Raw genomic sequence first — 26,210 nt, 5'->3', positions numbered from 1 at the left:
GTAGCACAAAATCAGTGATTCTGGCAGCAGGTGGCCTTGGTCAGATTCAGTTGGGATAAGTAGTTGCAAAGATGAATATATAGATGAAAGACTGGCTAGTGCTGAATATGCAAGAATGAGTACAGCAGCCAGAAACCAGATAGACCAAATCCCATCCACTTGCACAATATGGAAAACAAATCCCTTCCTGGGCAAACCAAACATGCTTTATGAATATCGACCCAGGAAGTAAGACAATCAGAAAAAGACTGAATGAACGAATAAATAAATAAATAATGTCTGAAGAGCAGAAACATATTTGGGGGTTGATAAAACAATTAAGGCACACTCTCTCTCCTTCAGTACTGTCTTTTCACTCTTCAAAGCAGAACGAAAATACATTTACTGAAAGTCCCTCCTGTGTCTAGCATTTACAGTAGAAGCAGTGGTTATCTGTAAAGAGTGAGAACTAGCTCATATTTAAAGTGTAATCTCTTGTAATAAGAATAACTTGAAAGCTTGCTATTTTATCACAGAAGCTTTAGAAAATCATCTGGCAAGAATTACAAAAGGCAAAGCCATTGGGAATTCTAATTTCTACTGAAATGTCAATGTAATAATAAATAATAATAATTATAAAATAATGATAACAATGAATAATAAGAATTCATGAAAGGAAATGAATGTTTGCTTTGATTTTTATTTTAAATAGAAGACTATGCAACAGATATTTTACACATACTTAATTACCACTATTTTAAAAAAAAAAAAAAAAGTAGTATTTTTTCTGGATGATATATTATGAGGTAATAACACATATATCTATTTACATCATTAGCTTCACAATTTTTACTGGCCTCCAAAGAGACATGACATGGGAGAAAAATCCAATACCTAAGAGAAACAGGTACTGATACTATGGGTATTATTTGGTATTGCTCATTTTCTCTGAGGCAGAACCGAGCTAACATCCAAATTGATGTCAGAGTTACTGTGTTGTTTTCTTCATTCTCCTCACAATAACTTGCATGAAGAGGAGCTGAGAACATGCCAGCTGCACAGAAAAACGGAGGAAAGCAAAACTTCAATGCATACGGCACATACACAGCTGCAGTGAAATAAGTGTATGGCAAAAACATTCAAGGGAGACTAAGACACTGCAGTTCGCAACTCCTTGCTACTCTGTTCAAGGCTCGTTTAAAAGATCCATGCATATTTGTGGCTGAAAAGCAACCACAAAGAACTGAAGGTAGAAGTGGAAAAAAGACAAGACAAATTAACAATTTGAAAACCTTCTTGTGGTCCTGAATCACCATTAAGAAACGTAACTTAAAAGCAGCTAGATCTTTCTTCAATCAAACTAGACTCAGCTAAAATAAAAGCTAGCAGATGAAACATTAGACGCAGTTTCCACACTTCTGAGAGGCTAACGCTCTGAAATGGAATACAACTCTGGTTTCTCTCTGTGAAATCTTAATTCTTCGTGCTTTATAGGGCAGGTCTGTGAAGCTGGAGCCTCCTTCTTCTTTTGCCTTACTAGAATCTTTCAAAATGTGAGCATATAAACACAAGGAAAAATATGTACTTCAATGCCTCTATCGTTCAGGGCTTTTAAGCTCAATAATTACACAAAATGACCCTTTATATCTGTCTGACTTGCTCCAGTATGCATTACTAGTGGCATAATGAACACATTAATGAGAACCCTCAGTTTATTTTTGTGAAGTGAGACTTGAAATTGAGCTTAACAATGTAGCAATTTCCCAGGCATCTTGCTTGAATATATTTCATCTTCGTATTTTATGAAAGTGGCTGCACTGAGTTCGGCAACTCTGGAGGAGGCATTTGGGTTTCACAAAGGTGCTGTGAAATTTGCTTCATGTAAAATAGGATGAACCATAGTTGAAATACACTCAGTTTGACCGAAGAGGTACAAGAACAGTTCTGCTGTGAAATTAACTTCATGTAAAATAGGATAGAGTGTGGTCAAAATACTGTGTTTGACATCACAGGTACAAGAGCAGTTCCTTTTATCCTATTCCACCCTGCCGTGTGGGAGCTCAGGCATGGGACAGAATTAAGGATTATACAAAAGTTAGGATAAATGTTATTTTTGTCATTCTAGGTATGACAGGACAACAGAGGCATGGAATACTGATGGGAAACAACAGAAAAAGTGATGTGAGCATACGGGCAGTTGGAAAGGCAAGAGGGCTGAGAAATGTTCAAGATATTTTATTATGAGAGAAAACAGTCCTATGAAAGTGGTTAAGGAGAAGAATGATGGATGAAAATGGATGCGAGGGAATTCTAGAGATGGGATCATAGAGCGAAGTGGAGGAAATAGAGGACAGGAGGAAAAAGCTGCTATGTTCATGGCTAAGTATAAGGAACTACATATACGAGTACGTAACATGCCATGTGCAGTAACAAGGAAAAGTATTCACACACTTCAAGTATTATCTCTATAGCAAAAGAAATAATCACATCATGATAGAGATTAGCCTGGTTTCACAAAAGTATACCTAGAAAACAAAATCCAAAATTGAGTTTGCCACTAACTTTGTGTAAAGCAGAAGTATTTTCTCTGCAAGTCCTCAGACAACATGGAAAACACTCTTCTGTACATCTGAAAAGTGGTTTAGAACTGTTAAGTGCATGACCTAGTTCTCTCTAGGTGTTCTTTACCTGTGATTTATTATCAAAGGAAATACAGCAGTGCCTGGAAACTGGAAATGCACTTGGTACATCACAGGATAGAAATATGAAACATTGGACAGGAGCAGTAAACCTCAAAGTTGAAAATTATTCTTGAAAAATCAATCAGAAGACAGTTAATATATTTTGTTAGTGAATCTCGCATCCATATCCCAAAGCGCTTTTCATGTGAAAGTACTAATTAGACTCATATAAGCTACGGAAAAAGAAATTGAGGGGACTGAGCTGAGAATTTAGGATTTGAACTAGCTATTATATAATAAAAAGATAATAAGCAATGGAAACATGAAATTAAATTTGGAAGTTTTAAACATTTATCATAACAGCAATATACTCTGACAATGAATGAGCCCAGTGGGGGGGCAGGGAGGGAGATACAATGCAATATGTTATAAACCTTCTGAAACTGAAGTCATGCCCTCCACAAGAAAATCATAAAACTGTCCCAAACCAGCCATATAGACAGTTGATACCAACTGCCTTAGAACTGCCCATCAATAAACAATACTTATTGTCTCCCAAATTCTATCAGAGTATTAGACCCTTTTTTCCTACTGGGGAATTGAATGATATGTCTGCTGCCAATGGATTAGATCCATTTCACAATAATACACAAGAGAACTTTAAAGAACGATATCAAGTTGATAACCATCATGATAGCCTGTTTCATATTTGTCTTTACAGGGCTTATTTTATCAAAAGTGTCATTAACTCTGAGGTCTGACTCTATTGGCCTTTAGTATCTTCTGTTTTTCATTTGACTTTCAGACTCTTTGTCAGCAAATTCTTCTAACAAGTACAGGTTTCTATTGTTCGACAGTAACGCGTTCAAGCACACTTACCATAAATGTTTGAAAAAATAGAACGGAACATGACTGTTTTTCATTTCTGTCATACTGTGCAGAGAAAAACAGCTTATTGTGGAAAAGAAAAAAAAAAGCCTCCATAGAGCATTTGAAAATTGACAATTACACAACTAGTATGCATTAATTGGCTCTCACTTAGGGAAGGTAAGCAAGCTTCCCATGTGAAGGTAACAGACATCCAGTTTGTCTTCAGCCTTTAAAAACTGGGAGAAGAGGAGGTTAGGAGTAGCCTGTCAGTTCCTGGCTTTGAGCATTGAATTATTAATTTACACAAAATACTACATTAAAAATACCATTAAATCAACCCAAAGCAGCATACCTATAGTTTAAAGGGGAAGTTCATGCTTCAGTAGACTGCCAAAACCAATATATGCTATTTAAACATAATTTAATTTTCCTTCTCATCATTTTGTTTGCCACATACTGATCATCAAAGGTGTCTGTTGAGGTCTGTGTTTGCTACCTTTATGGTTCATCCTACCCCTTGTGCCAGAGATTCAGCAAAATGATTTGGAGACCTCACAGGACACTTGCGAGACAGCACGCTAATGGCTTTCACAAAGAACTGTAACTCCACTGAAAGACTGGGTAGACAGAAAGCCAGGCGGCAAACAGCAAAGGAAACAACTCTTATCCACATGTCTTCGAAGACAGGAAAGTGGATAGGAAACATTACTAGCAAAGTAAATCTTCTCATTGCAAGTATTCTGTCTCTTCAAATGTGGGCCCCTGTGAAATTCTCCTGAGTTTTAACTCCATCCACTTCCATTTGCTACTGCAGCATATCCTACACAAAAAGCAAGCGAGTTATTTTTCTGGAGTCTACTGCAGTATATTAAACACAGAACTAATGCCAGAAAGGGTAAACCTGGGATTTCAAGACCTTATCAACCACCTAGACTGCACTCACATCTCCAAAATTTAAAAGAGAAATAGATAAAATTTGGAGTATACTTTTTGGTAAGAATTCATATTTCAGCCTCACACAAATACATGTATAATCATTCTTTCTTGACTGTTGCTCCGAGAGGTACTTGTAGTCAAACAGCCAATCATAGTCCCAGGCAAAGACATACCTACTTCTCATTTTCTTTAAAGACACATAAGCCTAAGTGATGACAATTTTTATACTAATGTAGGATTAGTCCTTTTTGGGCTGGGACATCCAAGTATTAATCAAAAAAATTAGGATTTAGCTGAGACAAAAAAGTAGTTGCAAACTTTGACCACGTTAGCAAAAGATTAGTTTTGTTTCTTGCAGATGAGAGAGGGGTGCGGCATTCATAAACATATAGAGAACGAATTGATGAGGGTACTGTTGCTTCCACCTCGTTATGCTGTAACCTGGTTAAGACAAATTGCTGAACACAGGAATCTTTAACTGTCTGCCTAAACCTGTTGATGAGTCAAACCGAGGCACAGTGCACAAGTTTGATTCTTGCTTTTCCTTGGAGAGTGTCTGAATCACTTGACTAAAACGCATTTAGAGGCAGATTTCTCTGTTGGAGCTGTGGTGTTTACATAAAATACCACGGTATTCATGGTAAGGGGAAGGACAGAGACAGGGGAAAAAAAAAAAAAATCTCTTGCATCCAGCAGGAGTACCCTTACCATTACACTATGATGGTAAACCAGATAAACTGCACCACCTCCACCTTACTACAGCGTCTGCTAATTTTGGTTAAAAACCAACTCTTCATCTCCTGTGTTTATTTTTGTTGTTAAAATTACATGAAGTAAAAATAACTTGTTTGTTTTTCTCGGGGGGAAAAAAAAAAAAAAATCTATGTTTTCAATTTGGTTCAAGATGCTGCCCCCCCCCCCCTTTTTTTTTAAATTTACAGAAATTAAACCAAAAAGTCGGTTCTTCACATTCCTATCAGTGACTGGTTCAATTTTCTCTTTTTTCATTAAGATGTCTCCTTCACCATATTGAAACCTTGCCCAAAAATTTTTAAGTGAGGGCCTTCATTCAGAGCATGAGTCACTGATATCTCTTCCATTCTACATTCAACTATGTTTGAGCACTAAGAATATGGCTTTTTATGGTCACAGCACCACATTTAAGTATTTCTCAGTAAAACGAAAGTGGTCCAGCTCTGACTGTATGCAGCGATGATACTCTCTACAAAACAGTCCTAACATTTATAGCATTTGGCATTTATATAGTATTTGTTGTATTTGTTTTATATGTTTAATATATATGAACAGATGAATATATAATTTATAAATATACAAACATATGTATAATAATATATATTTATTTTCTATATTATACATATACTTATTTATATAGTATTTGGAGTTATCAACCTGCCATTACAATCAAAGTAATTTTTGAGCTGAAGTCACTTCTGCATTTCTGCAAATCTTACTTGAAAAGAAAATTAAACATATTTAAAGGGCTTTCTTTTCGTGGCAGGGCATCTATAAAAAAAAAAAGTCCAATTTGCTGATCATAAAGGGCAAGAGGTTTAAACAGAATATGAAAAAATGTTGTCAAATGCAAAGAAATCACCTGAAAATTGAGGGGGGTATGTGGGGGGCCACAAACCTTTCAACTTATATTTAAATACTATATAATCTGTAACTGAGGTAAGTGCAGAGGAAAGAAAACTTTCAGAGAAGTAAGATTTTTCAAGTTGATCCTTTTTCTTTACAATTTTCTAGCCCTTGTTAAATTGAATTTGTTCTGGAGTCCTGTGGTGGTGCATCCCACACCCCCCCGCCCCCATTCCTCTTTCTCTTCAACGGCTTTACGATCTCAGGAATTCCAGGCCGCTGCTTTTGTGTAGCGAGTTAGTCAGTTAAGCGCCCCTTAATTGTACCAGAAACTCCTACATGGCTGAAGCAGAGAGCGGCCCTGTCCTTATCAAAATCTTCGTATTATGGCTAACAAGGGGAGCAAGAACAAACAGCTACCCCTGACAGCCTTAAAACAGAGGGGTATCATTGTTACTGGGATTCCAGCAACTACCGACCCAAATTGTAGCTTGAATGGAAATTTACTGGTGATTAAAGTCAATCATCTCACAATCCTATAAACAGCAGTCCTAAGTGAGGCCCTTTGAGCTCTCCTGGACTGCTGTGGGCTGCACCAGCATCTGTCTTTGAGCAAGATGCCTCTCAGAGCCAGCAAACCCTGAAATTGCTGCAACCAGAAATCCTTGCCGAAGACTGACAGTGGAGCTTGGGCTGAAACCCTTCACTCCTCAAGGCTCAACCCTCGCCCGTTGAGAAATGCCAAGACACTAGACGTATTTCACTGAACTCGAGGGGAATTTTTAACAGGCATACCATTTTTATATATGTATCCATGTTTGTGTGTATGCATGTGTGAATCAGTTTAAGTAGTCTGTAGATGTACGATTTAATTTTGAAGTGAGTCTTCTACTGCTGCATTATCCTTATTTCTATAAACCGTTGACCAAGTCTGAGACTAAGAGTGGGCCTAGCCACACCTAGACTCCACTCTGAGAAGGAGTTTAGAATCGAGGGGGTCTATTCTGAACCTCGTGACTCAACGGAGGGTCCTCCTTATCCCCTGCATACACGATCCCTCTGTGAATCATTCCAATTCAGTGTAATTTAATTTTCCTTTATGCACTTCCATGTAGTAATAGAGTGAACCTTGCCAGCTTCGAATCTGTAACTAAGTCACTGTTTTGATCAATTTCCTCTAATCACTTTGTTAATCATTGATGATTGAGTGCTATTAAAATATCACAGTCAAATTCTGTGATTTGCTACAAGTAAATTCTAAACTGCTACTAAATCAAACTGTGTAAAGTGACTCATTCGTAATAAATTGACATAATCAGCAGGATTCACAAGCCTGCATTTCTGACAAGTCCACTAAGCTTTTGTAATTTTAAGTTTTAGGACCAGCTCTTTGTATGTGTTTAGAACTGAGAGTTGCAGACAGCGCTAGGACACTGTAAGTCTGCAGACTTAAAATTAAAGACTGGCATTTTGCTAGCTGGATACACATCTGTCAGAGCAAGAAGTTAGGCAACATACAATTCTTTAATCCACATGAAAAGAGCTCCTGCAGCCACGGCTTTGAGAACTTCCAGACCACCTACATTTTGAATCAAAGATCTTGAAGTATACCATGAGGAAGCAGCTACCTTTATTTCAGGGATGCAACTATACTTGTCCAAGGTAAGACTTTAAAAAACAAAAGTGTGGTTTGAACATGGTGAGTAGATACTTGAACTGGGCAGTCAACTAGCAATTCCACCTGCATTGTGCAATCTTAAGCAAGGACTCCTTTTGACTGTTACAGACTATAGTATCAAAACGTACAAGGAAAAAGTGCAAAAAGATTCTGACTCTGACTCTTCCTCTCTCTCTCTCTCTTTTCTGGTTTCAGCCTTTTAGTTCTCCCACTGCTGGAGACAGACAAAAAGATTAATTTTATCTATTACACTGAGATGCCTTTGAGAACGATTAAATCTCCTTTACTCTTTTTCCAGACCTGCAGGCAGAACCCAGGTTCTCTGCTCATCAATACCATGCCCTTAAAAGACAGTGAAAGGACGCGTCAGGTTCTCCTTCACCAACATGTCTAGACCACATTGTAATGCATGTTTGAATTGCACTATTTGTTAAGAGATGAAATAAAAACTGTAGAAAACATGTATCATCAGTGTTGCTAGAAAGGACTGAATAACCTTCTTGCCCAATGTGACAAACTGAGATACATCTCTGAATTTGCAAAATCCATTTTGTTTTGGTTGGCACAAATACAGGATGGCTGGGGGCTGTCCCCATATGAGCTGATGACTTCACTTTCATCCTGGGAAAGCAAGCATATCTTACGGAAACCTGACTGGGGGAAAAGGAGAGAAATAAGACTTTTATAAGACTGAGCTTCCCTGGGGATCAGCCAGGAGATCACACCCTATCAACATTCACTGAATGCTGAGCATACCTGGCTTTAGGATATGTAACGTATAAATTTGCAGCCTACCTTTTCAGTCCCATGACAAGTATCTGGGTCATTCTTTACTTGGAATTAGAACTATCAAATGGTTTAAGAAGGTTATCAACACTGAATTACTCTTCCATACTAGAAGTCTGGGTTTTATCAGCAGACCCAATAATTACAAAAAAGCCAATGGAGAGTATACATGTGGAGAGTATTCATGTCCAATTTCTCTTGATTTTAGTATACAAATGAAAATGAAACAGTTTTTGTCTCTTTTTAATCTCTTTCTAAGTATGTTTTTTATGGAAGGGTCCTGTTCAAAAGCAGAGTGGTCAGTGCATATAAGTCAGGTACCCTGCTTTTGAACAGCGACAAAGTCAAGCTTAGGTAACTGGTTGCTCTGTTATGGTTTGGTCCCTACCCTACTCTCCCCACCCTCTTCAAATATCATACAATGCATTCATTTGCTTTGATAAGGGAGAAATGTATTTGATTAAGAAAACCCTTTACCAAGCATGTGCTCTTTTCCTCTCCTACCATCTTTCTCAAGGAGGGGTGCTTTGATACCAGGGTCACCATAAACACGTGAACTCCGGAGAAACATCGTTTAACTTCCAGTGATAGTAAAACCAAAGGTACGGTAACAATTTGTTTTGATTGTTTGAAGATCCAGTACTCATGTGGATCTTCAGAACTTGATCTGATTTGAAAGTCTAGATATTCAGCCACACTAGAAGTTGTTACCTCCTAAAATTGTATTTACAAGGGTCAAGAGTCAGAAATCATTCTTTTCACAGTCAAAAAATCACCTATGTAAGTAATGAACAAAAGCATAAACCCCTCCAGTTTTCCAGTTCTGACTTTGTGCAAATAAGTGGAAAAAATTAAACTCACTTGCAGGAAATCTTTGTGCGATCAGCCACCATAGTCCACTGCTGCTGATTCGTTGAAACCTCAATGTAGTAGCTATAGCTCCGATCATCACAATCCCAAAGTAGCAACCTAAGTATGAAGAAGTTGAGTGGTAAGTAAAATAAACATTAAACCAAGCTGCTTAAGTTTTCCAGTCCTTTACTTCCCCTCCTAATCCTTTATAAATTTAGCCATTTCTTTTGGAATGTGCCTCTAACACTCAACAAGATCTTTACTGTTTCTGTCATCTCAAACTTGAGTGTCTCTATTCTTATTATCCTAAGGTCAGTAATAGACTTAAATGCTTATAATAACCATCTTACTAACATTAATCTAGTACATTCATCCAATTACTTTTAATTTATTTGAAAGTCAATAAATGAACTAGTTTATTTGGCATGTGACATTGCCTGCTTTAAACCTGAACCAAAGATCTGTTTGGAAAGGTCAGTTTAAGAGGGGAAAGAAAACAGATTCTGGTGACTAAGACAACTACACTGTCTTTTTAACTGTATTTTCTTTTCTTTTGGTAAATATATCAGAAATATTAAAAAAAAGGGAAGTAGGAAAATGGGAATTCCCAGTCCTGGTTCATCGTAATATAAGGAAAAAGGCATTGAATTATTGACCAAATTGCTAAAAAGATAGTAGAAAAAAGAAAAATAGAGGTCTCAAGGACTCATTCCATACTCATTCTAACGAACATGCAGCTATTCAGGGAGGGCACTAAATGACGTATTGAACAGCCTTCAATTTCCATATTTGTCTCACAGAGAGGAAGATCTAAAGCATCAGGGATGTGATTTAACTTAAATATATCATTCTCAAAAAACACATCTGGCCAATGTTGTATCCTCTTTACTCCTTTGCTTTATACGGGGATTATTTCCCTGTTGTAAGAGATATTTGAAACCTCAACATCATTCCTCAATTCAATTTCATTTCTAAGGATATGAATTAAAGCAAAACCAAGAACCTTGCCCTTAGTCTCCTCTCCCCCTCAGTGGATGAGATTGAGATATGTGTACTTAAGAAAAATATCCAGCATAGAATGCCTTCTTTAGCAAAAACCATGAAAAATTCTATCCAGCACGTTTGCGAAACAATATGGAGCATCCTTTTTTTCTAACGAAGCATCAACAAATGACAGGAGGGTATTTATACAACTTAAAGGGGCAATGGACTGGCAGAAAAAGTTAGAGGCAGTTGAATGTTGTCCATATTTTGATTAATAGATGTGTTTTGCCTACATTTTATATAAATCCCTTGGCTGGTGTCATTCCACTCATTACCATGGTACAGTTTAGAAAAAACTAACTGCTGCTCTTACTGTGTTCATATAAACACAATGGCAAATATGATATCAAAACCAAAATTTCAAAAATCCTTTCTATTTGAGTTAGAGTTGTCCAGAGGCAAAACCAGCATGCTGCATTTACCATTCTCTGAAATAATGCTCTCTTGTCAACCTACCCAAGGTTTTGAATTGCAATATTCTAACTGAACAATCCATATTATGTCTGTCATTGAAAATGATACTCTGCTTATTTCCCTTTTGTTAAAACTCTTACTCTCTGAACCCATACTCAATACACCAATGGAAAATAAATACTCTACAGCAATATGTTGGCTGTTACCAACTGCTGCCATCTCTTGATCCTCAGGTTCTTGTCAAAGTCAGCTAACAACTTACTAGGATTACTGCTTAAATCTGACTCTCTGTTACAGAAGCAAATGAACCTGCTGTAGTCAAATAACCAAAGCACAGCTAGTGATCCAAAATAGCTATAACTGCACTGATGACCTAAATGAGAGTAACTACACAAACAGAGCATGTGAAAGCCAGGTAATACAGCTAACCTGGTTTCTTTCTCCAGCTGTGAAGAAGAACTTCCAGAAATCCACATTTTTCAAAGTACAAAAGATAAGGATCCATTGATTGTCAATGAAAATAGCCGAGACATACATAAAAAGAAATGGAATTTGTGTCACGCTACAGACTTTCCCAGGAACAGAGTTTCAAGCTGTCTCTAATTGCCTTTCAGAAGGGTGCCCAAGTTTTATATTATAAATTCCTTTCTTCCAGTTGAGAAAGTCTTTCTTGCTTTCAGCTGCTACCTCTGCTGGGAGGAATACAACTGCAAAAATTACTGCTCACTTTTCACATTTAGAAAATCAGTACTGCTAGAGGGGGAAAATCACCCAGCCAGTTGCTGAACACAGAATCCTTCCTCTTATGGAGAGAGGCTGTCCCAAGCAGAAGCTGGAACACCTTCAGGATTTGGTTATTAAGGACACGTATGTCTGTACCTTTGCCCTCAAAAACAGTGCCATTACCTTCTTTTCGAAATAATCTACTTTAGCTCTTTTTTTTTTAGGTTTTGGAATCCCAGCATTCAAAGTGGAATTGGGTCTACTGGACAAGCAGATTTAAACTAAACTCCCTAAATGCTCTCAACTGAACCCAGCTCATTAATATTATAAAAAATAATAAGCTATCAAAAATAGCTTTAGGAAGCTAAAAGAAAACACTCTTAACAGAAGCCTTTTAGTACATATTAATACTGTCTATTTCCAAATTAAAAAATTCAGAGCTGACAGTAAAAAATAAATACAGTTGCCTGTGGCATCATGAAAGACTTAAAAAAACAAACAAAAAACCCCACACCCCCAAACAAAACCACCCAACTCCAACCCCTCTCCCCCTGCTTCATCAGATCCTCCCCATTCTGCTTTTCTATAGCTTGAAAGTCTCCAAATACTGAAGAGACTGAATGAAGCACATTTTCTGTTAAAAAAATAATTAAAAAAAAATTGATTAAAATCCTGGATTTGGTAACTGCTAATAATCAACAGATCCTGAACTGATTTAGTATCTATATTTAAACCAAGTCTTTTAAATGATAAAAAGAGGGAAAAGCAAAAACATACATAAATGAGTTTTCTTTTTAAGGCTATTAAAATGTAGCTAATTATGCTTTTCAATAGGATCCTTTTCATCATGGGGGCTCAGTGTTGTTTCCTTGATCCGTGTTTTCACAGCTATGATCAAGAGTTTCAATATCAGAAGCACACTAGTGACTGTAATTTCAGCTAACAATACTGTAATTAAAACACAACTGGCTCGGCTTTAGAGCAAAAGGCTAACAGGACATATGTGTTCCTTTTAAGAATGTGTATAATTGCTCTTTCCCAAAACAACCTAGCCCAAGTTAAATAGGTTTAAAAAAGCATAGGGCTTAGAACTATTACAAACCAAATAATGAGTGAATTCAAGTTGGCAGAATCTTTCCCAAAGTGACTTAGCATGAATGCCAAATGTAGATTTTTGTTTCTGTGGGACTTGTGAAAGAAAATAAAAAGTTCTTTCTTCACCTCCCTGCAGCAGCTTTTTTAGGAGAGATTGGGGAAGGAGACTGATGACAGAACCTATTTGGAACTTATTCTGCATGAAATGCCTTTCCAGATAAGGTGATTACATGAATATTCACCATTGTGCACACTGGGCACAAGGGCCACTTTTTATGTCAGGTACAGTAATCTTTGAAACACATTCCAGGCAAACTACCAGGCTAAACTTTTGTAGAGAAGCCATGTTTTGCTAAGATGGATATTAAATGACAGGAAGAAGAATATTCCACTTAAAAAGTCAGAACTATACTCACTGGAAATGCATTTCTTTATAGCAAAATTGCCCATGTTCCTAGGACTTTCCATATTAGAATAAAAAGCTAAATTAGCTCTTGTTAGTAAATCTTGCCTTCAGAATCAAGAAGGAAAAGTGGAACGAAGCTTTATCCAGCTCACTCCCTGCACCATCGTGAGATTTAAACTTATTTCTCATATGCCACTTCTTTGGGTATCTGAAGTCTAAGCCTGTTAATCATTTAATATGGTACTGTTATTTACATCACATGTTGAAAATGCCTCATTTTATAAAAAAAAAGATTTTAAAATATAAATAAAATTCATATTACAGGTGTGGGAAACTGATTATATTGGCTACCTGTTACATCAAAAGACGCTGCAGTACTTTTTTTAACAGTATTTCCCTAAATGTCATGTGTTTCCCTATGATTGATTATTCTGTATTTATACAAGCATTTTGTGCTGTCTCTGCTTGCTTTTTATTCCTAGATTTCTGAAAAAAAGATTGTCCCTGTTTAGTTCAGACTGCTGTATAACTACATATACTCAAGGTGTTAGCAGAATACCAAACAATAATAGTCATGCACCTGACAGGATGATACCTGCTTCATGAACACTATAAATCAGTAGTTACCACATACAGTATAAATATTTGACAGTACTGTGTTCATAAACTACTTGCATACTTACAGAAACCCAAAAGACAGAAATTAAAACGTGAGGTAGCGACACCTGTTGAAAGATGGTGAAAAAGAAAGAAAACCCAAAACCATATGGGAAGTTTTTTTAATAAAATTGTCTTTGCATTTTTGCCTCTGGTTGTCTATAATCCCCTTTCATTTTCTGTGGATATTTATATTTCAGTAGTTATCTTGCAGGAAACCAATCTTTCTTCAGGATCCTACAAAGGAGACAAAATTCTGGCATATTTGCTATGTGCATATATCATCATTTATTCCGAGTTACAATTTCACTCTCAAGTCAAGCAAGCACAGAAAATGAGCAGCAAAGAAAGAAAAACTTCATAAGCAGAAGTGCCATGAAAAATTAGAAAGCATAAGAGCTGTATGTGATGATGGTATAAGCAAACAGAAAACACATTAAAGCTAATTGATATCGTTTGTTAATTTAAGAATTACTCTGAATATGAAAAGCAAAACAGTTGGCTATCACGTATTCATACTAGTAATGAAGTCTTCAAATAGATTAAACCAGGATAAGTGGTTAATCTACTTTTACAAAGATGCAAAATATTTCTATTTATTTTAACACAAAAACCACTATGGTACAGAAGAATTCCGTCTCCCTCCACCACATACACTATAAAAAAACCTGTTCTATCTTATTTGCTTGTGTTCTTTTCTTTATTTTTTGGAAATTCATAGGAAAAAAAAAAAAAAAACCTCTATAAAGTTACCAGCCAAAAATTGTAGCATAACGGTATTACATTTCTATTCCAGATAAATGCAGAGAGACAGAGAGCTATTGTGATATGGCAGCCTTTTCAATATTAAAGTGTTAGCCATTTAAAAGTTAAATTATGTTTACTATGTTAAACATACCAATTGCTGTCTTTCTGTTCCTAGTTAAATGTAATAGGTTTTTCTGTCATTGATAAGGGCCTTTTCAGAGAGGAAAAATAGCAAAGCTATTTTCTGTCCAGACAGGCAACAATGGAAAAACTACCTAAAGTAACATTTTCTCTGTTAACTGTTCCAAGTATCTTGTAAGCTGTTCCAAGTAGGAGTCTTAATAAAAGAATAAACTTCTTAAAAAAAAAGTTTTAATTTCTATAATCTAAAAGATAATATTTAGTTACAATTATTTTGAAATAAAATCATAGAATCACAGTATAGTTTCGGTTGGAAGGGACCTTTAAGGTCATCTAGTCCAACCCCCATGTTTTCCAGGTCTTTTCTATTAGTAAATACTATTGAGCACAGACTATCATTACATCTGTTTCAGAATTTCTGAGTAAATTTTGGTGTGCAAGTCAAGAGCTTCAAATTTATATACAAATACCTGACGAAGTATTTGATATTAACAAGGTTTCAACATAGAATCATAGAATCGTTTAGGTTGGAAAAGACCTTTAAGATCATCCAGTCCAACCATTAACCTAACATTACCAAGTCCACACTAAACCAATTAAGGGTAGACTAGACTAAACCAAACATGGTCTACCATAGCATCCTTGTATCCAAGTTGGGATGTTACAGTTTAGATGGGTAGAATATCACATGGGTATAAATCAGCTAGATTGTTTTGTTCAACAGGTAGTGGTTAACAGTTCATCATCCACCTGGAGACTGGATGCAAGAGGAGTTCCTCCAGAGTCTACTCTGGGACCTATCCTGTTTTAATATCTTTATCAGCGACCTGGACAAGGAGATGGATGAGCCCTCATCAAGCTTGCAGATGACAGCAAACTGTGGGGTGCAATCCATACACTCGAGAGTATGGCTGCCATTCAGGAGGACTGATTGCCAGCCTCTGGGAAGATGAAGGGCATTGGGCAAAAAAGAATCTCATTAAATTCAACAAGATCAAAAGCAAAATCCTGTAGCTCATACAGACTAATCCACTGCAGTTGTAAGTGCTACAGTCTGTCTGGCTGTACTAAAAAGGACACGGGAGTCGTATTGAACAGAAGATGCCATTAGTTGCCTGTGTGCCTTCTGAGCAATGAAGGCTAGCAGCATATGGAGCTGTAGCAGCAGGAACTGAGCCAGCAGAACAAGGGAAAGAGATTATTCTCCTTTACTTGACACTTGTTAGATCACACCTGGCACACTGCGTCCCATTTTGGACCCAAATACAACATTGACAGATCTGAGCAAGCCCAGCAGAGGACCATCAAGACAGTTGGGAGGCTGGAGCACATGCACTGTACAAGGGGCTGAGGAAACTGGCCTGCTTAGCCTAAGAAGGCTTGGAGTCAGGGAGGAACCTAACAGCACTTTTCAATACCTGAGAGCAGGTTATCAGGAAGACTGAGCCAGGCTCTTTACTGAGGGAAAAACAACAATGGGGAAAACAAAAAACAATGGTCAAAAATTGAAACAGGACGTTCCAGAGGCATAGGAAAACAGGAACTGCATGAAAAGGGAAAATAAAACAAAAACCCACAAAACACTGTGAGGCTAATAACACACTGAAACAGGCTACCCAGAGAAGTTGTGGAATTTCCTTTCTTGGAGGTTTGCAAGACCTGAGTGCATAAAGCCTTGAGTAGGATGGTCTTTCTTCATAGCTGACCCTCCGCTGAGGAACAGGCTGGGCTAGGTGTCTTCCTCAAGACCCTTCCAACCTGAGTGGTTCTAAGATTCTAAGACAATGGGATGACTTTTGCAGAAAGCACACATACAAGATATATTCCTGAAACATTAAGCTCTCTATGCATTTTTAATGCATATTTGAGTACCAAGAGTTGTTCTGCTTTTTTCATATCCAGAATTTAGTTGCCATGGTAACACGTTCTGACTTGGAGGCTCTCGCCAGTGATATTCTGATTTCTACAGACTAAAAGCAGCTACTACCCTTTTTTCAAAGGCTCATATATTTACTCTCTCTGATACAAATATGTTCAATGGCACATTCATGTCTCTGAACTTAAAAGATATGTACTTTTATTCCTAATTATTCATTTAGAATCCAAGCCCACAGGTCTAATGACTCAGTTTCTGAGGGTAGAGCAATTCTGTCATTCTGCAGTCACAGTTTACAGCCAGCCTAAAGAACATGCTCCTGGAAATTTTTTTCTGTTAGGTGGGAGGGTGAGATCAAGAGAGTTTTCAAGCCAGCAAACAGCAGGAAAGCAGGCAATGAATACAGTTCAATCAGCTGTGGAAGACATTCTGTTAAAAAAAAATCTCTTGCTTTCATTAAGATGAAATATGAAGACTTTTTGCTCTAATCTATGTTTATATGTAACTTGATTTCTGCACCAGTCACAGATTTCCTGGTGCTAAATAAAGAGACCATTGTCACTATCTTTAGCATTGCACAGTACAGGACACGTTCTAGACCCTTGCCAAAGCTGTAGCTGCCACATAGTGAAACCTTGCTTCCCCGCTCAATGGGGCATCTTTCCCTTGGCTGCCTATGATCTGCAACAGACATGGCTGCAACTCAAAACACTTGTTCTTCTAGGCAGAACACAAAAAGGAAAAGATGACCAGTGCTAGCATTTCTCTCTCTAGGCAATACAGGCAGTCTCCTCTGTCAGAAGATACCCTAGATGATGATGTTTTTTATTGTTGTTTTTTAAGGCAATCTATTCATCTTGTTTGTACTATACATGCAGGAAAGCTGACAAAGAAAGATGAGATTCTGACCCTGTATCTGTACAATGCAACACCACATAAATCACTAAATGCCTATTAGTTTTAAATGATGTAATGTTTGGGGTATTTTTTAATTTGCTCTACATACTTGCTGATTATACAATTATCATTTCTTGGCAACCAAAAGTCTAGTTCACCTAACACACTATTTAATAATGAGACTTATTAAAAATCTTCTGCTCAAGAATAAACACTAGCACAGTATTTGATATAGGAAAGTCAACTTTTTGCACTGACTTGAAAAGATGGTATGATTCACCAATTGAAAGATAGCAGAAAACAGTAAGATAGGAAGACAGAGACTATGAACTGAGAAACTATGCATTTTAGTTAATATATTCTTCTCTTACTCTGTCATGTGGCCAAAGCTTCTGCTGCTACTTAAATTTAAGTTTAAAGTGGCATGAAAATGATGTAATTACATTTTCAATTACCTCTTTTAAGAAATCCAAGTACTGTGTCTTCCTGGTTTTCTACTTGAGATGCAACACTTAATTGAACGTTAAAAACACTAAACTCAAAAGCATAAAACTTTGAGTGTGGAAAGCTGCCAACTATACTTATCCAACTTGTTTCACACAGTGAGAACAATGCTGGACTTGCACTATGCATAACATCTACAGCTAGTGTACAGATAAAACAGTACTTTTGTTAGGTTAGGGATTTGCCTGGATGTCTGATTTTAAACTTTGAAGACCAAGTTTTATAACCATCATAACAATGCCACAAGCCAAAACCAGAACACACAAAATAAGAAATTGGCAGTTATAAAAGAGCTTTCAAGTCTCACTTGCTCATCAGTCAGCTTGAAGAGGCAACTCTAACTGGCAGACAGCGCTGAGCTAGCTCCTAGCAATACGTACCTATGTGCATGGTCTCTGTTGCAAGCCAGTACCTCACCTGAGGTTTCAACCTTTGCTCACTGGTACTCTAACTTCAGGAACCTTTCTCTTTTTTTCATTGTCACAGAGAACACAAATTAAGTCCCTGACAACATATTCTAAATTTACAAAGAACAGGAAGCCATTAAGATAAGGTTTTGTATGTCTGATTTTATGGAACAAAAAAACCCATTTACAGCCAGAGAATCTGAAGTTGGCAAGAATATTTTTGTCTTCACCTGTGAGTAACCCCACTCTCCAATCTATTTCCAAAGTTTCTATATTAGCCAAAAGTTTGTTCTTCATATGTATACATTCACTGTAGAAATAGCCCAATGAACTTCAATCCAGATCTAAACACATTCATTAATCCAACACTGTAAAGCAATATTCAGGCTACTGTACCCTTGTTATGCACTACATGTTCAAGTAAGAACTAGTACTAATTGTGTAGTGAAAAGGAAACCTGGCTGACTCGAGATGATGGTTTTCTTCAATAAATGTTTCTGTTTTCACAATGAGGTGGATATGAGGAACTGCACCTACTCTAACAAGAAGTGAGGCTGCAATTAAAGTTCTCGTTTAATATAAGTATATACCTTTAATCTTACAATTTGACTATTACTATTATCATGCCTCTGAAATGTAGTATTTTCTGGAATTGCACTGCTGTATCTCAACAGATATTTCACACATTTAATTTTTAACATGCCCATTATAATAAAGTAAGAAGCCAAATAACAACTACTGAACTAGTCCCCTAATTACTGTCATTTCCAAATATCATATATTCTAAAGGAAATAACTGTGCTCAGCAAAAGTTTCACTGTTGCCCTTAATTTAGAGAAAAATAAACCCTCTTACCGTATTGATCCAATCATGTAGGGCTGTGCTAGCTGTACTACAATAGCTCCGCTCCCAAGCTGATGGCACGTGTATCCAGAATCCCAATCATAGTTTTTTGTGTCTCCATTCAACAAGGCATTGCGACTGCGACTTACACCCTCAATCACACTGGCACAGTCTGCAATTGTTGCAACATTTTCAGTAGGAACTGTGAATTAAAACACAAAGAGAACAGTTCAGATACCAATGGTCTTTACCTCTGGCAAAGAATTGGGAAAAGGAAAAAAAAAAAAGCGGATGAAAGTATCATCAACACAAGAAAATTTAACTCTTATTTAACATGAACTATGAAGCAGAATCAAGTGGTACAGATAATTTTTATAGCATTGATCCTGGAAGAGCTTGGTAAATTAACAGATGGATTTCTGTCTTCGTAACATGCAAGCACTCTTCTAATACAATTGGGAAAAAATTCTTGTCTGGTAAAACTTTTGAATTTTTGAAACAATTTCTTCCTATTTTCATGATGAAACCTTCCCTCCCACCCCCCCAAGAAAAGAAAAGGTTTAGGGGAGAGCGAGGTGGGAGATAGTTTAAAGCAGTGACGTGGACTGTGGGAAGTCAGGACTCAACGTCTGTGAAACCAGGGCTTGAAGTCTCACAGCTCAGGAGCCTATTCTCAATACGTACCTGTTGGTACTTCTGGCAGTAGCTCTGATGACTGTGATTAGAAATGGCACCCCAGAATTTAGAAAATGAAGATGCTTTTTAATACTTACAAAATCCTTCAATACAAGTATTGGACTACAAGAGGAAGGAAAGACCAATAGGTTTGCCACACAAACGGAACAGCAAGTGCAGAAGTATTTCTCATTTAGTCAAGAGTCAGGAAGACAGTATGACTGAATGCCACAAAAAAGAAATTATAATATCCCAACAGCAAAAGAAACGAAACTACTTAGAACCCATCCTCTTGAAAAAAGGAAGGCCAAAACACAGGAACATTATTTTCCTCCAGAGGATAGTGGTGGAATTATACAGTACCTCCCCCCACCCCTCATGTTAAATTCATCAAAGATCTTTGCTGGACAATTCTTTTCTATCCTATATTTTTTTCTATCCTATATGCAGCCATAAAAATGCCAGCATGCAGTAGCCTGCTATGCCAAAGGAAGTCAAAGGTACTACTGCAGAATATCAAATCTGCCTTCTTTCATGCACCTTATATGCAGTTATTTGAATATTACAGGGCAAATGAGCAAGTTAGGGAACTCAAAGAATTTTCAAATTAGTAAAAGCATTCCTGGGAAAACCATGACAAGAGGAAGAGAGTTTCATTTAAAAAACTGTAAGATTACAGTTCTAATTGCACAGGCCAGTGCTAACTGCTAGCTTGTGCTGCAACATCTATCATGAACTTTTTCTTTCACCTCTACAACCCCTCTTATGATCAGTGTACATATCCAACACTGTGGTCCATGTGTCAGAATCACCCAACTTCAGTTCTTCCTTCTCCCTGGTGCATCCAAAATTGAATGCTCTAGCTTGGAAACTGCTGCTATAAACTAAATTAGATAAAGGATAATGTAACCCTTTACTAGTCATTTTTAGAAGAAGGGGAACATTACATACTCAGCAATAGAAAAAAGTGTAGTATTGGGGGTTATTCTTCTTTAGCAAAGGATGTAACTTTAGTTAGTTTTTCTAGAAAACTTTCCAAGGAGAGGAATGCTTTTCTTGTACTTACTTAGTCCTGCTCAACCTGATTTAAATCTAACACCAAGTAGTTTCCCCCTTCCTTTCAAATCAAACAGAATTCATAGTGTAGTTAGAGCTTGACATAATTTCAGCAATTTAATCAAAGATCAAGACAACAGCAGCTCCTCTGAGAGGATGCTGTAAGAAGGAGGTGTATTTTCTTGTGCAAAGAGTACTTTTGCAGCTCTCTTTTTCAAGTGCTTCAACAATTATTTTTAAATTACCTATTATTTCCCTTTGTTAACATCTAATCAAGTATGATGCTTTCTTTCTGTTTGTAATTCTGAGAGAATCCAAAGCTTTTTGAACATCACCTTTCAGCAAGATGACAGATTAACATTTAAAAAAACAAACAAACCAAACCTATTTAACATGCCCTAGTCAGGTCCAGCACTTTCCTAAAAAGCCCAGTTTTTAGCTAACCTCCTCAACTTTTCAAACATCCATGTCTGTTTCTATTCTCTCTCTCAATCAAAAAATTAATATTAACAAGGGTGAAAAATGATGTTCTCTGAACATGTAAAATCAAGGCTGCCTTTTGAACCTCTGGGTTTTTTTTTTTTCTAATGTTAAAAGCACTGATTGTTTTATCTAAATGATAACAAAAATTCTTTCAGCATAGGCTGTATGAAAAAAAAGCTAAGATTTTGTGTGTCAACTCTGATGAAGGACAACCAATCTGTGTGCTAATGCAATTTAAAAGAGAGAGGAAGAAATAAGGTACCAAAAATTATCTGAATGACAATGATCAATTTAACAAAACTTCCAAATTCACAGTATCTCACACCAAACATTTTTGAAAATCAGAAAAAGAACAACAAACAAGCCAAAACAAGAATGGCACAAAAACATTAGAAATACAGAAGACATACAACCAACACTATTTGAATTTTCATGAGAAAACAAATGATGTATAGTACAGATGCAAACGTACCATTTTAAGCCCTCTGCACACTGATAACTTAATTACATACTTTTAACAGCTGTCTGTAAAATATGTATTTAAAACACTACAGCATCTGAAAATGGCTGAAATATAGCTATGTGAAATTTCAGAGCTAATTGGAAGAGTCTCCAGTACCTAAAAAAAGAGCTAATTTTCCATGAAGAGCTAGGATTCTGTGTTTTAAGTGTGCTAGTGGTTTCAGGTTTCATGATCTTAAAAAAACCACCAACCAACCAAAACACCATAAAACACATCGGGGAAAAAAGTGCAAACTCATTGCCAAGTAATACTCCAAGGTAGTGGAAAGGCAAAGGTTTCTGAAAAATTTACTTCACTATCAAATGTATGATCATATCTGCTCATAAAAAATTGCTAAACCCACTATATTATTATTCTAGAAACCTTTTGATTCCCTATTACTGAAAAGAGACATTCAGACATTCCCAGATTCTTATGGGGGAGCAGGTGGCAGACATTAGAAGTACTTCACTGGGAACAATCTGAATAAAGCAAAGGCTAACAATGCAAACTAAAAGTCCTGGCATCGAAATAAAGTTTGCATTGGCTTCCTTTTCTTCCCCTCTTGCCTGGCAGTAAGGGAACTTCTTTGACTATCCATTTTATACAGGCATTAAAGCATCTTCTATATATTGCTGCTTTTTGTAGGAAGAGGAAGCTACTGAAATCTGGGTTAAAAAAAAAAACAAAACCAAACAAGTAAAAGATGAAGTGTCAAAATCAGTGTTCATGTTGAGGCTCTATGGCATATTCTGTACACCCTCTGAGCTATGTAAGGCATTAATTGAACACAGTACAGCTCAGTTCATCCAATATTTTACCTGCATGCCCTCTGAGCATCATCCTGCTCCTTCACACGTTTAGATTTCTGCACTAATCTGTGACCTCCTAAGAAGATGTTACCCTGATTAGTCAAACTCCTTAACAACCACACAGAAACTGTCTTAGTATGTTTTTAATATAATTCTGTGGTCTTCCTTACAACGGTTAATTAGAAAGTGATTCTAACTAATTGCAGTGTGCAGAAGGTGCCGTACTGTTCCTCCTCTCTAGGGGGGTCTGCCACTCCCTAATTTGAATGCTCATTATCATCTTTTATATCTGCTTGATAAATTTATTAAAAATACCATCTGGTGGGGACTCTGCTCTGTGCTGTATTTTCAAGTCTTCTGGTTCTCTTCCTTTTTTCCCCATTAGAATTTCTGCTTCAATTTAGGTCACTTGTTTACAAAAACATACTGCCAAAACCAAAAGCCTTGTTTCTATTTTTTAATCCATCAGCTATCCAGCTTTTACAGTAACCAATGTTGTAAGAGTAAACAAAAGAGGGGATTACAGATATGGAAATTCTTTGTTTCCACTGTTCATACAGCAGTTTTGCTCTGACAAATCTGATTTGCTTTTATGGAACAGAAAAGATGTATGTTAGCAAAGCATACACATTCTGTAAGCAAACAAAAGGAGAAGATGATTGAGGTTACAGGACAGTAGCATCAAAATGTTCATTAAAACTTACTTTCTTGTCTGGTCTTATGCTGCAGTATGGTGCGATGAACAGCTTGGCAGTATATTTAATTCTAGTAAGACATTTTTATAAAGGATTGTCATTTTCCAGGCATGGCCTAAGGGCCACCTATACTGGCTATAGTTAAAGGTAGGACAGGTATGGTATTGAACTGTCCTTAGAGATCTCCCAGGAGAAAAATGTACCAGGAATGTGTGGTAGCCTCAGTCATATTTATTTATCACTCCTGAGGCTTTTTTTTTTTACCTTCTTTGCTTGATTTTCCATAGGATCTTTTTTCCCCCAAAGTACTCAGAAAAAAATTAACACAGGCATTGTTAACTGGCTTCCATATCTGAGTGTAAAAGTACTTCTTTTCATCTCCCAGTCTGGACAGGTCAGATTTTGCTTTCTGTCCATCCACTGTAACTTCACTGCAATCAGCTGGCTAACACAGGGGAAAAAATGACAGAAAAGCCTCAAACAACTCTCTGCAATACAGGAAAGAACAGAATAGAGTGGGTTCCTGCACCAGCTCACAAAACCAGCCATTAATGAATGTTAATTCAATTACTAAGGTAAACATACAGAGAGACAGTAGATCTACCAAGTAGTCTGATTTTATAGGAAGGCAGTAATTTAAAGCATATGGAGTGTTGATTATATTTATACTGCACTCTAGGCAACAGTCAAAGGTTCTCAGCTAAAGTGTCATCACTGCAACACAACTGTTCATTTTACTGAATTCTCTTAAGACACAAAACCATCACTTTGTGAAGACACTATAAACAAGAAATTACATTGGAAGAAATAAATTTTTGTTTTAGTTAAAATGGAGAAGTGATTTTTCTCTCATGCTGACAGCTGTTAAATGCTCAGCTTTCAATCTCTCTGTTTTTAAGGGTGAAATTGCATTCCTTCTCTACCTGAACATCTACTGAGCTGACAAAAGTTTCCTCACTAGAAAGTGACAGCTAGAAAAAAGAAAGCTGAGAGCAAAGAAAAAAAAATTAGAATTAGGGATGTCACTATTATTCCAGGATTTGTTTTTATTGTAAGTAAGTAATTAAAAAGATGTTGGGCATGCCAAAAGATTTGTTAAATCTAACCTTTATTCACTATATGAATTAGGACTTGTTTATTTGCTACATGGTAGAAAATATTAAGTTTATAGACTTTTCACAGTTAATTAAAAGTACAGTCATAAAGTCCTGTCTCCCCTTCCACATACTCTTTCTTATTTTCTTGAGCTGAAGCTTGCTGATGACATTGCTACATTTCATTTGAATCTTCAATCAAGAAATCAATCAAGAACTCAAGAAATATCAACTTCAAACAAATATCAACAGCATTTCAACCTGTTTCATTGAAAAGCTTTCTGCAAGCCATATTTAGCTGGAGAAGAAACCCCCACTAATATTTGTCAATGTCCAACTGTCAGTTTGGATTAGAATAACTTCAGAGGATGATTTTTCAGTTGGTATCTGTGAGAGTTCATGATTTCTGATCCAACAGATTAGAACAAAAGCATTCAAGTCATTAGAACCGGCCATACTTTTAATTGCCAACCAACTGGCAGGCTACAGGGCTCTTTCATTAAACATTCTGCCTGAAGAAGGCTTTCAGAAATAGCAGTTGTTTCAGAAGAGCCCTAGGAAGTATGCATCCTTCATTGCAGTACTGGAAACAGGAGAAAAAGTAAAAAAAAAAAGCAACTGGAACCATATGAACAGATGTCTGTTGAAGAATGGGTAGCTGTAACTAAACCACGTGGCTGTCCTCTCCTGTAGAAAGATGGGGGAAAAAAAAATCCCTGCAGTATTTAGATCATCTTCAAATTTTCATAATTTTCTAAGGCTATGCTTGCAGCAGAGCTGACTGACATTGCTGGGTAAACCTGCATGGTTTTGAAAGAAGGCTAACTTTTAAAAAAGAGAGAAAAAAAAATGATAGCTTTGTGTGGAGTCAATGTTAAACTAGACACAAAAAGCATCTCTCACTGCTTGGAGAAAGATAGAACAATCTTTTACAAAGCTGAATCACATACTAGGAAATTGATATGACTGGTTTCTCTCTGTTATAACATATAATTCCCCCCCCCCCAATAACTGCCAGTGAGTAAAAGACAAGTGAATGATTATTTATCCATTTTTTCCCTTTTAAAAGAAGTTCTCCTAAGGCATTGAACAGCACACAAATGAAGGTTCACAATGATTCGTAAGTACTGAACAGCATTCCCAGAGGGTGACCAAGGACATTCCAGTGTTTTATATCCATCTCCTGCTCTTCAGTCATTATTCACTGTTCTCCCTTTCTTGTGTAACGTACAAGTTACAGGATAGTGTGATAGACTGAGACAGACTACAGATAAACACAACTTCACATAAAAGCCTTCCACATTGCACTCCCTATGACCTTAACCAAGCTCAAAATAGGACGGTTGGCTGGTCAAACCCACGTGCCTGCACAGTCCTTGACTGCCCCTCAGCACTGAGTACTGATTAAAGGACTGAGCGAGGTTATCCATTTTTTCCCTTTGAGGCAGAAAAGAGGAATTGCTTCCTATATTTAGGTGGAAAAAAAAAAAAAACAAATCCAAAAGAGGGATTGCACAGAAGCAGCCTCTTAACCACTGTTGCAGCTTCTTGCCACTGGGCAGATTAGAAGCTTTTACAAAACATCACATCACACCGGGTACCGCTTCTGCCTCCAAAGAAGTATGTCTCTTGCTGGTGAAAATTTTCATTTGTTTTGGATTCTAGATTAAATATTAATGACCAAAGACCATTCAAAATTTCAGAGGCAGAAGTTCATTAAAAGCAAACACTATGCTTCTGCGATTTAAAAAATATTTA

General features: G+C 36.9%; 1 protein-coding gene across 1 annotated transcript in view; it reads right to left on the bottom strand.

The window, feature by feature from the left end:
- Nucleotides 1-26,210, bottom strand: part of BTBD9 (BTB domain containing 9) — a 145,491-nt gene that overhangs the window by 17,143 nt on the left and 102,138 nt on the right. Inside the window, exons 9-10 of the mRNA XM_075707239.1 lie at nt 19,148-19,337; nt 9,391-9,498 (exon numbers count right to left, since the gene is read on the bottom strand). Of these exons, the coding sequence (XP_075563354.1) occupies nt 9,391-9,498; nt 19,148-19,337 (298 nt within the window). The remainder of the gene's footprint in view (nt 1-9,390; nt 9,499-19,147; nt 19,338-26,210) is intronic.

The sequence above is a fragment of the Pelecanus crispus genome, chromosome 3 (genome assembly GCF_030463565.1).
Source record: "Pelecanus crispus isolate bPelCri1 chromosome 3, bPelCri1.pri, whole genome shotgun sequence".
In the NCBI taxonomy this organism is placed as follows: domain Eukaryota; kingdom Metazoa; phylum Chordata; class Aves; order Pelecaniformes; family Pelecanidae; genus Pelecanus; species Pelecanus crispus.
Note: the sequence above shows the minus strand (reverse complement) of the source record. Positions and strands in the feature narration are given on the sequence as shown.